At 41.1% G+C, this 18,321-nt stretch overlaps 1 protein-coding gene across 2 annotated transcripts in view; it reads right to left on the reverse strand.

Moving 5' to 3' along the window:
* Positions 1–18,321, reverse strand: part of MRE11 (MRE11 homolog, double strand break repair nuclease) — a 229,548-nt gene that overhangs the window by 53,763 nt on the left and 157,464 nt on the right. For both annotated transcript variants that reach the window (XM_056561491.1, XM_056561492.1), the window contains exons 17-18: positions 10,636–10,700; positions 9,445–9,509 (exon numbers count right to left, since the gene is read on the reverse strand). In XM_056561491.1, the coding sequence (XP_056417466.1) occupies positions 9,445–9,509; positions 10,636–10,700 (130 nt within the window). The remainder of the gene's footprint in view (positions 1–9,444; positions 9,510–10,635; positions 10,701–18,321) is intronic.

The following is an 18,321-nucleotide window of genomic DNA, read 5'->3' on the forward strand; positions in this document are numbered from 1 at the left end:
TGTAGACGCCAACCTAGGCCGCCAAGACATGCCAGCACTGGGAAATCCAGAGCACACTTGCTCCAGGTCCCTGGGCAAGCAAGCATCACTTTTAAAGGGGTATTTTATATATATATACATATATACTGGCTCCAGAAAGTTAAACAGATTTGTAAATTACTTCTATTAAAAAATCTTAATCCTTCTAATAATTATCAGCTGCTGAAGTTGAGTTGTTGTTTTCTGTCTGGCAACAGTGCTCTCTGCTGACATCTCTGCTTGTCTCGGGAACTGCACAGAGTAGAAGAGGCTTGCTATGGGGATTTGCTTCTAAACTGGGCGGTTCCCGAGACGTGTCATCAGAGAGCACTTAGACAGGAAAAGAACAACTCAACTTCAGCAGCTCATAAGTACTGAAAGGATTAAGATTTTTTAATAGAAGTAATTTACAAATCTGTTTAACTTTCTGGAGCCAGTTGATATATATAAAAAAGTTTTTTTCCTGGATAACCCCTTTTACTGTGGGCATGTTGGGATGAACATGCAGCTGATAATAGAGCAATAAGCCACGGGCTGCTTCCTCCATCACTTACTTTTACACGGCAGCCTACAAGGGCCCGGAACGGATCAGAGCCTTTTCACCCTGGTACGGATAATACAATTCCGTTTAAAGTAAAGCCAAAGCATTTAGTGATGGACAGGGAGACTTCACAGGAGCAAACCTAAAGGAGCGAGTGACTTAGGATACATATTATCCATTTGCTATTATAACTAGTATCTTTGCTGATTTCTCTTCCTTTTCACACCAAAGGCTGTCTGGGCATGCTGGGAGTTGCCGTTTTGCAACAGCTGGAGGCTCCCCGGTTGGCAAACGCTGATTTAGCATTTTAATTTTGAAGAGGTCAGAAAATAATTCCGATTAACAAGTAAAACCAAAGCGTTCAGTGGGTGACTGGAAGACTTCCCAGGGGCAAATCTAAGGGAGCAAGGTAGGTGAGTATGTGTTTTTTTTCTTTTTGTCTTTCATTGTGGCATTAGCAAAATATATAACATTCTAGTATCCAGAATACCCAATCAAGCATATTTCTAGTCGCTAAATGTCACTTAGGATACATATTATACTGTACATTGCTATAATAACTAGTATCTTTGCAGATTTTCTTTGCTTTTCACACCAGGGTTACCATAGACCAGACAGTTAATGGGTTTCAATGCAAAGCGTGGCGCCACAGAGAAAAAAGGGATTAGAGGGCAGGGACCGCGCACTTTGATGAAGACTCGGAGACCTTGTGACTAAATAACTACTCCACTGCCGCTAATAATGACTGTTATAGCGACTACCTAAGGTCAAGTAATGGGAAGCAGAGGTCATCAGCAAAACCAGCTAAAATAAGAAGAAAACACGAGAAAAGGAAGACTTTCCAGCCGAGATGTGCTTTACTTTATTCCATAAAAAGGAATTGAGTGGCATAAACAGTATAAAAAAATAAAAAATAAAAATAAAAAAAAACCTTCTAGAAACGACACATCAGACTCCCCGATCCTATCGACAAGCCTATTTTCTCTTTATGAAATAATTGCAATAGAAACATAAAAGTGCCTTTATATTGGAAAACAAAGAGGTAAAGAAGTTCTTCATTAAAGTAGCAGTCAGACTGTGTACATCAAAGTAAGTGCCCCCTCGAGTGACAGCCGGCAATGGAGTCTTTTATTCAGCGCTGACTTCATCTTAAGTGGAAGCAGCCGTCTCATTAAAGTTAACCCATTAACCCCCTATACATGTGAACGGTGGGACCTGACGGTACAGCACCATGCGGCAAACATGACAATCACCATATAGATGCATTATGGACACACAATAGGAAATAATAACAAGCACTTGGTATCGTTAAACGTAATTATACGGTGATAATGATATAATAGCCTTGTAATATACAGAGTACTGTAGAGTAATTATTACCATCATAGTCAATGGGGAAGATTAATCAAAACCTGCCAGAAGAAAAGTTGCTGAGTTGCCCATAGCAACCAATCAGATCGCTTCTTTTGAAGCGATCTGATTGGTTGCTATGGGCAACTCAGCAACTTTTCTTCTGGCAGGTTTTGATTAATCTCCCCCACTGACTATTATAGTAAAAGGTTTTGATAAATCTCCCAGTATATCTAATACTGTAAGCTACACGTGGCCCCCGGAATTTGTCTGCTCAGAAGGACCACGGTCTGTATATCAATCTATCTATATGTTATATATACAAAGATCCCAAAAAAACAAACGTGTTAAAAATGTATTTCGTCAAACAAAGTGTAAAAGCCGTTCTGCTTTGTTTGATTAAATAATTTTTTTAAACACATTTTTCACTATCCTGGAGTGCTGCATAGGTTTTTTGGGGGATTTTTGTATACTATGGGGACTTTAAAGGGGTACTCCAGTCGAAAACTTTCTTTTTTTTTTTTTTTTTTTTTATGAACTGGTGCCAGAAAGTTAAACAGATTTGTAAATGACTTCTATTAAAAAAATCTTTACTCTTCCAGTACCTTTTAGCAGCTGTATGCTACAGAGGAAATTCTTTTCTTTTTGAATTTCTTTTCTTTTTGCTCTCTGCTGACACCTCTGTCCGTGTCAGGAACTTGCAGACTTGTAGTAAAAATGAACCTTCTCAGCGGTCGCTGCTCAGAACTCCAGAAGCATCAAGATGGAAGCCAAGATAGAGTTAAAGTGCTAGGAAGCACTATGTTTATTTAAATACATAACCAATAGACGAGTTTCGGAGGGAGTCTGAGGAAGGAGGATTGACCCTCCGAAACGCGTCTATTGGTTATGTATTTAAATAAACATAGTGCTTCCTATCACTCTAACCCTATCTTGGCTTCCATCTTGATGCTTCTGGAGTTCTGAGCAGCGCCCGCTGAGAAGGTTCATTTTTACTACAAGTCTGCATGTTTTCTATGGGAGAAGTCCTCTTCTATCCCATCCACACCTTGGGCTCAGCAGTTCAAACCCAGAAGATCGCTTCATACCCCATAGGGGTGATATGCGCAATTTCTCTGTAGTCAGGTGAGCGGCCATTTTATAGAGCCCACCTTGTCCTTTCCCCTGCAGGGACTATGGTACCTTGGGTAATACACGAGGCGCTGCCCTCCCTGTTTTTCTTTTCTCTTTATCGTGTCAGGAACTGTCCAGAGGAATTTCTCCTGCTCTGGACAGTTCCTGATATGGGCATCAGGTGTCAGCAGAGAGCACTGTGGACAAGACAAAAAAAATAAAAAAAAATAAAGATTTTCCTCTGTAGCAAACAGCAGCTAAAAAGTACTGAAAGGATTAAGATTTTTTAATAGAAGTAATTTGGAAATCTTGGAAAGTACCGCTTTAAGATCCCTCCCACCTATATATATATCTATAGTAACATAGTACACATAAAAAGGCCACCATGCTCAACAAAGAAGGTGAAGGGAATGGGTATGGGTGAATAAAAGGGAGGGGGTTATCCATTGCAGAGGTAGCCAGAGGGCTTACCTCTTGTTCCCTGGTGTCCGTGGCTCTGTCACTGATGGAGCCTGGCTGAACCAGGCTTTATCAATAGAGTGCAGAGCACACAGATCAATGGAGTTCAAAAGAACTGCATTGATCTGTATGAAGAATCTAATGATTTCTCCTAAAAGTTCCCTAAGTGTCAAAAAAAGTTTTATAAAAGTTTAAAAGACAATGCATTAACCCCTTCCATATTAAAAGTTCAAATAATCCCCTTTTATTTTATTCTATATAAAAAAACATGTAAACATAATCAAAATAAACATATTTGTTATTGCCATGTGTGTAATTGTACAATAATTGACGTAAATGTAAAGAAAAACACCAAACCCCAGAGGTGCAATTTTTTTTTTATAAAATCCCAGAAAAAAAGTAAAAAGCGATTAAAAAGTCAGATCAGTACCAAAATGGTACTGATACAAACAACAGATTATGGCGCAAAAAATGAGCCCCATACAGCCTGGTATACGGGGGGAAAAAAAGTTACAGGGGTTAGAAAATGGCAAGTAAAAAAAAATTCTAATTATTTTTTTTAATTAGTAAACTGTGACAGAAGCTAAACAAATTTGGGATCGCAGTAATCAGGCTGACCAAAAGTATCAAAATAACAAGTTAGCTTGACTGCAAGGTAAATGGCGTAAAAAGAAAAACACCAAATTTGCTAAATTATCTATTTTTATGTCCGTTTTACCTCACCATTTTTTTTTGTTTCGGAGCATATGCTAAAAAAAACAAAAGGTGTCATTACAAAATACAATCAGTCCTGCAAAAACAAGCCCTTGTATGGGTCTGTAGATGTTATGGTTATTATTGGGCGAGGAGGAAAAAAATGAGACTACAAAAACGAAAATTGGCCAGGACAATTGGATTGTCATGAGGGACAAGAAGTTTGTGCTCCCGTTTTAGTAGTAGTATTTTAATTATTTCCACAGCCCTGTTACATGCAATGCTACATACCTCCTGTAATGGTCGCTACAGCAGATAACTTTTCGTGGAAAAATAAACTATTTGCCAGTCATCTCTAATTACACTGCTCATTAAAATAAAGGGAACACTAAGATAACACATCCTAGATCTGAATGAATGAACTAATCGTATGAAATACTTTCTTCTTTATATAGTTGAATGTGCTGACAACAAAATCACACAAAAATTTTCAATGGAAATCAAATTTATCAACCCATGGAGGTCTGGATATGGAGTCACACTCAAAATCAAAGAGGAAAACCTCACTACAGGCTGATCCAACTTTATGTAATGTCCTTAAAACAAGTCAAAATGAGGCTCAGTAGTGTGTGTGGCCTCCACGTGCCCGTATGACCTCCCTACAATGCCTGGGCATGATCCTGATGAGGTGGGGGATGGTCTCCTGAGGGATTTCCTCCCAGACCTGGACTAAAGCATCCGCCAACTCATGGACAGTCTGTGGTGCAACGTAGCGTTGGTGGATGGAGCGAGACATGATGTCCCAGATGTGCTTAATCGGATTCAGGTCTGGGGAACAGGCGGGCCAGTCCATAGCATCAATGCCTTCCTCTTGCAGGAACTGTTGACACACGCCAGCCACACGCCAGTCTAGCATTTTCTTGCATTAGGAGGAACCCAGGGCCAACCGCACCAGCATATGGTCTCACAAGGAGTCTGAGGATCTCATCTCGGTACCTAATGGCAGTCAGGCTACCTCTGGCAAGCACATGGAGGGCTGTGCGCCCCCCAAAGAAATGCCACCCCACACCATTACTGACCCACCGCCAAACTGGTCATGCTGGAGGATGTTGCAAGCAGCACAACGTTCTCCACGGCGTCTCCAGACTCTGTCACGTCTGTCACATGTGCTCAGTGTGAACCTGCTTTCATCTGTGAAGACCACAGGGCACCAGTGGCGAATTTGCCAATCTTGGTGTTCTCTGGCAAATGTCAAACGTCCTGCATGGTGTTGGGCTGTAAGCACAACCCCCAGCTGTGGACGTCGGGCCCTCATACCACCCTCATGGAGCCTGTTTCTGACCGTTTGAGTGGACACATGCAGATTTGTGGCCTGCTAGAGGTCCTTTTGCAGGGCTCTGGCAGTGCTCCTCCTGCTACTCCTTGCACAAAGGCGGAGGTAGCGGTCCTGCTGCTGGGTTGTTGCCCTCCTACGGCCTCCTCCACGTCTCCTGATGTACTGACCTGTCTCCTGGTAGCGCCTCCATGCTCTGGACACTACGCTGACAGACACAGCAAACCTTCTTGCCACAGCTTGCATTGATGTGCCATCCTGGATGAGTTACACTACCTGAGCCATTTGTGTGGATTGTAGACTCCGTCTCATGCTACCACTAGAGTGAAAGCACCGCCAGCAATCAAAAGTGACAAAAACATCAGCCAGGACGCATAGGAACTGAGAAGTGGTCTGTGGCCACCACCTTCAGAACCACTCCTTTATTTGGGGTGTCTTGCTAATTGTCTATAATTTCCACCTGTTGTCTGTTCCATTTGCACAACAGCATGTGAAATGGATTGTCAATCAGTGTTCTTCCTGAGTGGACAGTGTGATCTCACAGAAGTGTCATTGACTTGGAGTTACATTATGTTGTTTAAGGGTTCCCTTTATTTTTTTTGAGCAGTGTATTTAAAGGCGACCCCTTTAAGAGAGACATGTGTGTAATGCGTAGTGTCATAAGGCATGCTGTGAATTAAGAGGATGGTTTATTATAATCGCCTGTCTATTCTTATATATTGATGTGGGCTGCATTAAAAGTATACAGTAATTGTCATATAGATGGACATTATCTTTAACACCTACATTATTGATGTCTTCACTATTTCTATATATAAATGCTGTTATTCATGCCTCATATTACGTGACATATATAATGCATTACTGCTAGCTGTCCACGGTGAAGAATTTATTGAACTTTGAAGAATATATTGAATTAATTCTGAGGGTCCCTCTCTTCTGGCGAGAGCACTGTATACGAAGAGCGAGCACAGGATTAACTCTGATAACCTGCAGTTTTCTGTCGGATTGTTTATTCATGAATCCCACAAGAACAGTTTTTTTTATATATATATATATATATATATATATATATATTCAGGGGATGGAAACTATTCAATTGCTCTAATATATTAACATGGTTAATGCTGACAAGTCGGCTGTGAAGGGCTTTAGTCATCCTGACCACGTACAGCAGACCTGTGCATTTCTCCAGGGAATTACAGGCTTTTCCGCATTCATAAATAAGCCAGATAGAAAAGAAATACATGAGCCTTAAATCTTGTAGCATGAAAGCAATAGAAAGGTATGTAGAGTATCATTTGCAACCATTTTTCTATTGCTGTATTGCATCTTAAATACCAAGTAAAATACAGTCATGGCCGTAAATGTTGGCACCCCTGAAATTTTTCAAGAAAATGAAGTATTTCTCACAGAAAAGCATTGCAGTAAAACATGTTTTGCTATACACACGTTTATTCCCTTTGTGTGTATTGGAACTAAACCAAAAAAAAATAAAGCAAATTGAACATAATGTCACAAAACTCCAAAAATGGGCTGGACAAAATTATTGGCACCTTTAACTTAATATTTGGTTGCACACCCTTTGGAAAAAATAACTGAAATCAGTCGCTTCCTATAACCATCAATAAGCTTCTTACACCTCTCAGCCGGAATGTTGGATCACTCTTCCTTTACAAACTGCTCCAGGTCTCTTATTGGAAGGCGCCTTTTCCCAACAGCAATTGTAAGATCTCTCCACAGGTGTTCAATGGGATTTAGATCTGGACTCATTGCTGCCACTTCAGACTCTCCAGCACTTTGTTGCCATCCATTTCTGGGGGCTTTTTGACGTATGTTTGGGGTCATTGTCCTGCTGGAAGATCCAAGATCTCTGACGCAAAACCAGCTTTCTGACACTGGGCTGTACAGTGAGACCCAAAATCCATTGGTTATCCTCAGATTTCATGATGCCTTGTACACATTCAAGGCACCCAGTGCCAGAGGCAGCAAAACAACCCCAAAACATCATTGACCTCCACCATATTTCACTGTAGGTACTGTGTTCTTTTCTTTGTAGGCCTCATTCCATTTTCGGTAAACAGTAGAATGATGTGCTTTATCAAAAAGCTCTATCTTGGTCTCATCTGTCCACAAGATGCTTTCCCAGAAGGATTTTGGCTTATTCAAGTTCATTTTGGCAAAATGTAGTCTTGCATTTTTATGTCTCTGTGTCAGCAGTGGGGTCCTCCTGGGTCTCCTCCATAGCGTTTCATTTCATTTAAATGTCGACAGATAGTTTGCGCTGACACTGATGCTCCCTGAGCCTGCAGGACAGCTTGAATATCTTTGGAACTTGTTTGGGGCTGCTTATCCACCTTCCAGACTATCCTGCATTGACACCTTTCATCAATTTTTCTCTTCCGTCCACGCCCAGGGAGATTACCTACAGTGCCATGGGTTGCAAACTTCTTGATAATGTTGCGCACTGTGGACAAAGGCAAATCTAGATCTCTGGAGATGGACTTGTAACCTTGAGATTGCTGATATTTTTCCACAATTTTGGTTCTCAAGTTCTCAGACAGTTCTCTTCTCCTCTTTCTGTTGTCCATGCTTAGTGTGGCACACACAGACACACAATGCAAAGACTAAGTGAACTTCTCTTCTTTTTATGTGCTTTCAGGTGTGCTTTTTATATTGCCCACACCTGTTACTTGCCCCAGGTGAGTTTAAAGGAGCATCACATGCTTGAAACAATCTTATTTATCCACAGTTTTGAAAGGGTGCCAATAATTTTGTCCAGCCCATTTTTGGAGTTTGGTGACATTATGTCCAATTAGCTTTTTTCCTCCCTTTTTTGGTTTAGTTCCAATACACACAAAAGGGAATAAACATGTGTATAGCAAAACATGTGTTACTGCAATCCTTTTCTGTGAGAAATATTTCATTTTCTTGAAAAATTTCATATTGTTAGTGCTTTGAATAGATCAATAGTACAAGCGAATATAAGAATCTTTGTAATATATCTTATTAGACAAATATGCTTCTTTCTCATGTTAATAAGCTTATTTCCTCTCACTGTATTCCACTCTGAAAATCAGTTCAGCTTTGTCCTGTGTCTACAAAATGTGAGTATGCTTGGAGGGAGAAGGGAGTTACAGTATGCCCAACAGCTTTGGGAGAACTGAAAATTATAGATGAAGCCTGCAGACTATTAGCAGAAATCTGCTGAAAAATACCACATACAAGTTATATAATGGCCTGAAATAGTGCTTCTCCTCATGTACACAAACAGGGCTGCTTATCCTGAAAAGTTACCTGAAACGACAGTGGTTTTTCCAGGAATAGAAAAACAGAAGCAATTTCTTTGAAAAACAGCATCACATCTGTCTCAAGGTTGTGTGTGGTATTACAATTTGTCTCCATTCACTTCAATGGAACATAACTGCAATTCCTTACACAACCTGAGGACAAGGGTGGTGCTGTCTTTGGGAGAAATAAAAAGTTTTCTGATCCTGGATAACCCCTTTAAGTTTAATTCCCTATCCACAGAGTAGGATATAAATGTATTATTTCGGGATGACTCACAATCTCTAGAAGGGGATTTTGGATCTTCCATTATGAGCAATGGTCACACTTTAGTAACTGTCTATAGGGGCAACTGGAGATAGGTGAATGCTGTACTTCTCTATGGCAGTCCTGTAGATAGTAAAAGGAATAGCAGTGCTCCCCATCCCCCCCCCCCCCCACCCAAGCAGTCCTCCTCTACAGGGCTATTCTTCACAGACCAATATTATACACAAATCCCATTCTCTCAAACAGTGCAGGACTTTCACTTGATCCTTTAAAGCCCGGCCCCTTCTGACAAAAAATGTCAAGATCACTAAGGTAGTGAAAAAGGACAAAAACACAATACATTTGGCTTATTCTCTGTAAACGGAATCATTGCAGAGCATACCTCTTGTCCACACGTGAAGGCGTAAAGGAAACCTCCTCAAGATCAGAGTTATCATCCTCTATCTCCTGGATAGATGAAAACAGATCAAAATAATTAATAAATAATTATAATAAAAAAATGTAATAAAAAAAAATCTAAAAGTTATAATGTTTAGAAAATTAGCCCCAAAAAAGGCTGCATCCAATTTTCTCATTTAGGATACGTTCACATGTACAGGATCTGCAGCATATTTTTGCTGCATGTTCGGCTGTCTGGCCATGCTGGAAGTTGTAGTTTTGCAACAGCTGGAGGCACCCTGGTTGGAAAACACTGACATAGACAGTGATTTACAGCTCCCAGCAGATCTTTATTACTTTTATATATAAGGATTTGCTTTATCTATATCAGTTATCTACTAATTGTTTAATCCTCACTTTTTCCTATTTTTGGATGACATTTTGTGGCGTCAGAACCAATTACCAGGTTTCCATAGAGTTATTGTCCCAACATACAATGGTCTCAACTAGAGATGAGCGAACTTACAGTAAATTCGATTCGTCACAAACTTCTCAGCTCGGCAGTTGATGACTTTTCCTGCGTAAATTAGTTCAGCCTTCAGGTGCTTCGGTGGGCTGGAAAAGGTGGATACATTCCTAGGAAAGAGTCTCCTAGGACTGTATCCACCTTTTCCAGCCCACCGGAGCACCGGAAAGCTGAATTAATTTATGCAGGAAAAGCCATCAACTGCCGAGCCGAGAAGTTCGTGACGAATTGAATTTACTGTAAGTTCGCTGATCTCTAGTCTCAACATACAATGGTCGTCCTGGAACCAATTAATATTGTAACTTGAGGGACCACTGTATAGGGATATTAAAAATGCCCTTTGTCTTCATGAGTATGGTGCATTAAATGGTACACAAGGCAGCAAAATGTTGAAATGTGCAGTAAAAAAAATAACACAAAGGTGTAAAGTACGGTAACATATTATGCCATTGTGTTGTAAGATTGCACCCATCACGGGGCCCTACTACAGCACTGGCACGGCTCGATTGATACCTCTGCAATAGGCATAAATGTGTACGAACAACTAAAGTTTATAGAAATATTCCTAAATTTTTCACTTTATCCAACTACAAATATTCACTTACTGAGTAAACAGAAAATTTCAATTGCATAAAAAGTACTCAAAACTACCCCGGGGGTCCTACCCACCTCGGTATAATTCTTTGCGGGAAGTTTTCTGGAAGAAGGTTGTCTTGACGACGAGGATTTAAATGCTACAGAAGAAGATAAACATAAAAATAAGGGAATAAACGGTATAGAAAATAAACTTGTTACACAATATTAAAGAACTAATAATAATTACTAATAATTCACTGGTAAAATCCTTTATAAGAACGGCATAGATGAAGAGAAATTATCAGCAGCAATAAAGGATCAGATTACAGCTACTGCCCAAATATGGCTTACACACCTCTCCATCAATCCATACCCAGGAAAGTTGTGAAGTCTGACCACAGTGCTCTCTGCTGACACCTCTGTCCATGTCAGGAACTGTCCAGAGCAGGAGAGGTTTGCTATGGGGATTTGCTCCTACTCTGGACAGTTCCTGATACGGACAGAGGTGTCAGCAGAGAGCACTGTGGTCAGACAGAAAAGAACTACACAACTTCCTCTGGAGCAGCTGATAAGTACTGGAAGGATTAAGATACATTTTTTTTTTTGTAATAGAAGTCATTTTCAAATCGGTTTAACTTTCTGAAACTAGTTGATATGAAAAAAAAGTTTTCCACCCGAGTACCCCTTTATGACTACAGAGAACCTTAATCTTTGCTATTGCAGATGAGTAATCGTGTAGTTGTGTTCAGAGAAGTAAAGTCCAAATCATGGAGGAGTTTCATTCTGCTGCCTAAGTATAGTAAAACTAATGGCCAAAAGCCGGTGTCTGCCATATCTTGTGGATACGGGATAAGTTTATTTTTGTCGAAGTTCTCCATTAAGGTGTCCCAATTTATATTTGAGCAATGATTAGTTAAAGGGGTATTCCAGAAATTTTTTGTTATTTGACTATGCTACAGGGGCTGTAAAGTTAGTGTAGTTCATAATATAGTGTCTGTACCTGTGTGTGATGGTTTTCTCACAATTCTTATGTGGTTTTCACTCCAATATTTATTTTTACCAGCATACAAAATGACTGTTGTCTCGGATTTTTCCCAGGTTGCAATGCGGCTGAGACCTTACTAACTAGTCAGTTGATGAAAGGAAGCCTTTCTGCTTCAATGGGTGGAGGGATCAATCTGCAACTAATGCAACAGCTGTAGGCACCCTGATTGAAAACTACAGGTCTGCAGCTCATTTAATTTTTTTATTTTTATATATTTTTATTACATTATATCAAAATTACAAAAAGTACAAACACATATAAACATTTTTCCCGGTAATCACCCTCCCACCCAATTCCCCACCCCAACCCACTTCAGCTCATTTAATTTTCAATGGGTGGGGTGGCTGATGTGTGGGAGGGAGGAAAATAGAATTGTGGTATTTGTAGTAAAAAAAAGAAAAGTCAAACAGGAAATACCAGTTGACAAAAAGCTAGCCACAGTGTTATGGTAATCTCATGACATAGCCATTTAGCCCCAAGACAAGCACAGATCCTTCCTAAGCATGTCCATTACTGTCTGCCAGGTACATACTAAAATCACCTTATGGTGGAGAACCCCTTTAAGTCTATGTCCAACCAGTATGCACCAAATAACATTTATCACCCTCCGCTGTGCAGAAGAGTTTGAATGGATCGGCAGTGGGGTATACACACGGAGGCTCCACTCCAAGTCTACGGGACTGATAATGACAGTGGAGTACCTTGCCTATCTTTGTCAGTTCTTATAGCCTTCAGCATGTATAGTTGACCACCGTACTATTCAAACTCCTCAGCATTGTGGTTGTGCAGCGAGAAGAAACGTAGGGCCCGAGAGTCTTGTTCTACCATTCAGTAGGGGCCCAGAGGAGCTGCCACTTGTGCTTCCTAGAAACATGGCAGATACCCTCTGGGGGTTCACGTTTCACAGGTTAAGAATCATGATGGAGATGTATCTAAACCTGTGTACAAGAAGAGTGGTTCAGTTGCCCATGGCAACCAATCAGAATGCTTCTTTCATTTTTAAAGAGGGCTCTGAAAAATGAAAGAAGCAATCTAATAGGTTGCTATGGGCAGCTGCACCACTCTCCTCTGCACAGGTTTTGACAAATTTCCTCACATGGTTCTAATTGAACACATTATTCAGTAGTTTGGCCTAGTCAACATTTGACGTATTGGTTAAATCACGTTTTTATCAATTTTTGATGATGTCTTTTCTAATTTTCCATTTTATTATCTTGTCGTTTTTTTTTTTTTATCTTGGCCAATAGGCCTACAACTAAGCTGAGACTTCCTGTTCTGTCTGTGAAAATAAGGAGGAGGCTGCTGGAAAGGGATCTGTACAGCATAACAGCGATACAAGTAGATAGAGAAGACAACAGATGAAGCTCACAGATCAGCCTTCTCCTTCTTGTGGAATGACCTCTTAAAAGGTCACAGAGCATACCCAGACACCTTTACCATACATGTGAATGGAACAGCTCTTGTCGATTGTTGCCTATGCTCATGGGGCTTGCTGTAAAGCATATTTCTAAATGCTGTTAAATACAGCTTAGGCAAGATGGCTGCCCCCATAGTAATGTAAAAAATAAAATGAACCAAAAATTAGTCATAAAATAGAAAAGTTAAAATAACAGAACAAGTTTCAGGATGTGGCTATAATTAATAAAAAAAATTAGACATTATGGGTACTCCGGCGTAAATAAAAAAAATTTAATAAAAAAATAATTTTCAAATCAACTGGTGGCAGAAAGTTATAAAGATTTGTAAATGACTTCTATATAAAAATCTTAATCCTTCCAGTACTTATCAACTGCTGTATACTACAGAGGAAGTTATGTAGTTCTTTCCAGTCTGACCACAGTGCTCTCTGCTGCCACCTCTGTCTGTGTCAGGAACTGTCCAGAGTAGGAGCAAATCCCCATAGTAAACCTCTCCTGCTCTGGACTGTTCCTGACATGGACAGAGGTGGCAGCAGAGAGCACTGTGGTCAGACTGGAAAGAACTACACAACTCCCTCTGTAGTTTACAGTAGCTGATAAGTACTGGAAGTATTAAGAAGTTTATATAGAAGTCATTTACAAATCTGTATAACATTCTGGCACCAGTTGAGTTGAAACCATTTTTTTTCCTCCCGAGTACCCCTTTTCACAATAGGGGAAAAGTGGCTGCCACTACTATTTTTCCTATTTCTGTATGTCATAAGTGCAAACAAGAACATTCTCTTTAAGGCAACTAAAGTGTTCTTGTAAAGTGAAATGAATCTCAATGTAGGATATTTCGTGAGCAGCGATTATGTGAAGACCGCATGTGACGCACAATTAACTTTGCCCAACAGTAATTACAATAATCAAAGATAAAATGGAGGAAAAAATAGGCAATGATTGCGGCTAGCTGAAGAACACTTAAGACTACAAAGAACCTTAATCTTTGCTATTGCTGAGGAGTTATTGTGTAGTTGTGTTCAAAGAAGTAAAGTCCACATCATGGAGGAGAGTCATCCTGCTGCCTAAGTATAGCATAACAAATGGCCAAAAGCCGGTGTCTGCCTTATAACACCATATAAGAAATCATTGGGAAACCATGGTTAAGTTGTCTAAATTCATATTTAGGCAACAATTAGTTAAGTCTATGTTCAACCCATACCCACCAAATAACATTTATCACCCTCCGCTGTGCAGAATAGTTTGGAGGGATCCGCAGTGGAGTATACACACCAAAGCTCCATTCCAGGTCTACGGAGTTTTTTGCCAATCTTTGTCAGTTCTTATAGTGACCAGCGTTCCATTCAAACTCCTCAGCATTGTGGTTGTGCTGCGAGAAGAAAAGTAGGGCCCGAGAGTCTTGCTGTAGCGATCAGTTGGGGCCCAGCAGAGCTGCCACATGTGTTACCTAAAAACAAGGCATGTACCCTCTTAACATGGTAGTTAAGAGGCCAGTCTGCTGACCGGAGGGTCATGGAGAGCCCCCTCCACCAACTGTGGGGAGAGGTGAGGGTGGCTCAGGTAATGATGTGGTGGGAGACCCTGGAGCAGAGGTGCCACTAGCTATGACAAGGGGCAACACTACATGGGCAGTGGAAGCTCTGCGTCATTCTTGGCCTTAGCCCCGGAGCCCCCATGCGCTACAGCCCAATGGTAGGTGGTCCAGGGAAGGTGCTGTCTCATACACAGTACAAGCCACCTTAGACACAGGACCGGGCAGCGGGGGATAGGGCTCTGTGCCAGACCCTCCTAGAGCATGATGAGTTTCCTTCACACATGTGCTCTCCCGGTGTTTTTGTGTTTACGTAAAGGAGGAATGTGCCAGGCTCCCTTGTGTATTGTTCTATCTGGAATACCAGCCTTGTGGCCAAGAAACAATGTTCACACACCACGAGTATACATATGTTAATATATATCTACAACTATCTGTCTATGTGTGTGTGTGTGTATAGTTTCTGTCTATATGTGTGTGTATGGTTTCTGTCTATATGTGTGTGTATGGTTTCTGTCTATATGTGTGTGTATGGTTTCTGTCTATATGTGCGTGTATGGTTTCTGTCTATATGTGTGTGTATGGTTTCTGTCTATATGTGTGTGTATGGTTTCTGTCTATATGTGTGTATGGTTTCTGTCTATATGTGTGTGTATGGTTTCTGTCTATATGTGTGTGTATGGTTTCTGTCAATATGTGTGTATGGTTTCTGTCTATATGTGTGTGTATGGTTTCTGTCTATATGTGTGTATGGTTTCTGTCTATATGTGTGTGTATGGTTTCTGTCTATATGTGTGTGTATGGTTTCTGTCTATATGTGTGTGTGTGTGTGTGTGTGTGTATGGTTTCTGTCTATATATGTGTGTGTATGGTTTCAGTCTATAGGTGTGTGTGTATAGTTTCTGTCGATATGTGTGTATGGTTTCTGTCTATATATGTGTGTGTATGGTTTCAGTCTATATGTGTGTGTGTATGGTTTCTGTCTATATGTGTGTGTATGGTTTCTGTCTATATGTGTGTGTATGGTTTCTGTCTATATGTGTGTGTATGGTTTCTGTCTATATGTGTGTGTATGGTTTCTGTCTATATGTGTGTATGGTTTCTGTCTATATATGTGTGTATGGTTTCTGTCTATGTGTGCGTGTATGGTTTCTGTCTATATGTGTGTACGGTTTCTGTCTATGTGTGCGTGTATGGTTTCTGTCTATATGTGTGTACGGTTTCTGTCTATATGTGTGTGTTTGGTTTTTACCTACACAGTATATAATACAATTTTGGTAACTCCCTTTAACCCTCTCACTTGTGTTACCTAAAAACATGGCATGCACCCTCTGGTTTTCACGTTCCACAGGTTAAGAAACATGGCTCTAATTGAACTCATTATTCAAAATAAGGTTGACCTAGTCCACTTTTGGTAAAAAGTAAGCTGAAGTTGGATTCCTCCGCTCAACTTATCGATAAGTGTCCAGCGAGTCGTGTCCAGGTTATGTCAACAACTAAGCCATAAAATATCCCAACCCTTACAGCTCTATGGAGATACATCTTCAGTATGACTAGTCTATGAGTTTTTAAGAAATCTTCAACTTTCGTTACTAGATACACAACATTCACAATAGTTTCTGAAATAAGTGCTGGGAGCACAAACACGTCAACATTGTGTAGGGAGAGCTAGAGCAGAGGTATCTCTCATCATCTGGCTAAGATGTTGAAAGTAACGTATTGTCCCCTCACTTTGTTCTTCTTGTTCTTGCTAACCCCCCTGGCAATGATCAGAACCTGAAAACTTACATAATTCATGTACTAAGTAGCATTGATTTTATACGCTATGCATCCCATGACAGCAACACATTCAAAGGCACTGAGCTCTTCTGCATGACTCATACGACTACCGTGGTTTGTATGTCTTTGGCTAGTGAATATATTACCTGCATATTTTTACTTATCGTCTCTATCCTAAAAAGGAATTTGTGATTCCCAAAAAAACATGTTATAATAAAGTTCACCTTTAGCAAATTAAGTATTTAACTTACAGCTCCGTTGCATACTGGTGCCCATACATATTAGGGTCACATCTGCCAAAGCCACCGATTTAAAGGGGTACTCCGGTGCTTAGACATCTTATCCTCTATCCAAAGGATAGGAGATAAGATGCCTGATCGCGGGAGTCCCGCCGCTGGGGACCCCCGTGATCTTGCACGCGGCACCCCGTTTGTAATCAGTCCCCAGAGCGTGTTCGCTCCGGGCTGATTACCGGCGACCACAGGGCGGGCGGCATGTGGCGCCACGCCCCCGCCCCCGTGTGACATCACGCTCCGCCCCTTAATGCAAGCCTACGGGAGGGGGTGTGACAGCTATCCGGGGACTGATTACAAACGGGGTGCCGCGTGCAAGATCACGGGGGTCCCCAGCGCCGGGACTCCCGCGATCAGGGATAGGGATAAGATGTCTAAGCACTGGAGTACCCCTTTAAGAGGGATCGGTCAACCATCTATGGTAGTATCCCAACTCTCCCCGGATGACAGATGTTGGGTGAAAGATACTGTAGGTCAAAAATTTTTGATTTCAACATGCTGAAACCTTTGATATAAATTAACTTGAAACTGCAGGTACCATGTTTTGGCCCAAGATGAGCTGAGAAGATTGATATATACTATACAGACAAAAGTACTGGATCGCATACACATTACACCTACAGGAGATTTTAGGACATCCCATTCTAAATCTATACAGTGGAGAGGAAGGAAAAAACCCTTTCAAAGGGCGCTGCTGTTGTCCTGGTGAGATGAAGATAAGAAGCCCAAGGCAGAAATATTTTGCAAGGTATAGCTTCTTTATTGGTGCAGAATCATAGCAAGCAGGAATACAGACAGGATAACGCGTTTCGGGGGACAGCGCCCGCTTCTTCATTATCCCTTCGTTATCCTGTTTGTATCCCTGCTTGCTATGATTCTGCACCAATAAAGAAGCTATACCTTGCAAAATATTTCTGCCTTGGGCTTCTTATCTTCATCTCACCAGGACAACAGCAGAGCCCTTTGAAAGGGATTTTTCCTTCCTCTCCACTGCATATTTCTCCAGGACTGGCTAGTCCTGTCCTGTACCCTGGGCCTAGCAGCTGCATCCGGTGGACTATCATCTATACCACTAACCCCACTGTGGGTCTATATGCGAGTATTTTGCTCGCTCAAGGTGAGCACCCATTACCTACTCTCCTACTAACCCCCCTCACCTGTCATCAACGGTATCACACTAGGCGCCTTCCCGCCGGTCTTCCCTCTTTTGCTTTTTTCAGATTTCCATTCTAAATCTATAGGCAATTATGTGGAGTTGGGCTCTCCCCGTTGCACTTATAAAAACTTACACTCTTTCTACAAGACTTTGAAGGTTTCTGGGAATTTCTACCCATTCATCCAGAAGAGCATTTATGAGGTCAGACACAGATGTTGAGTGAGAAGTCCTGGATCACAATCCCCATTCTAGTTCATCCCAAATGTGTTGGATGGGGTTGAGGTCCAGGCTCTGTGTGGCTAGATAGGTTCTTCAATATGTGACTCTCCCACCATGCCTTTATGGACCACCATGCCTTTACCGTACCGGTCATGATGAAACAGGAAAGGGCTTAACCCAAACTTTTCCCATAAAGTTAAAAGCATCCATTTCTCCTCAATGTTTTTGTATTCTGAAGAATTATGATTTCCCTTTACTAGAGGGGCCTAGGTGGACCCCTGAAAAGACCCCCATATCCTTATCCTTTCTCCACCAAATCTTACAGCCGGCACAAT

Source organism: Hyla sarda, chromosome 2 (assembly GCF_029499605.1).
Source record: "Hyla sarda isolate aHylSar1 chromosome 2, aHylSar1.hap1, whole genome shotgun sequence".
Lineage (NCBI taxonomy): Eukaryota > Metazoa > Chordata > Amphibia > Anura > Hylidae > Hyla > Hyla sarda.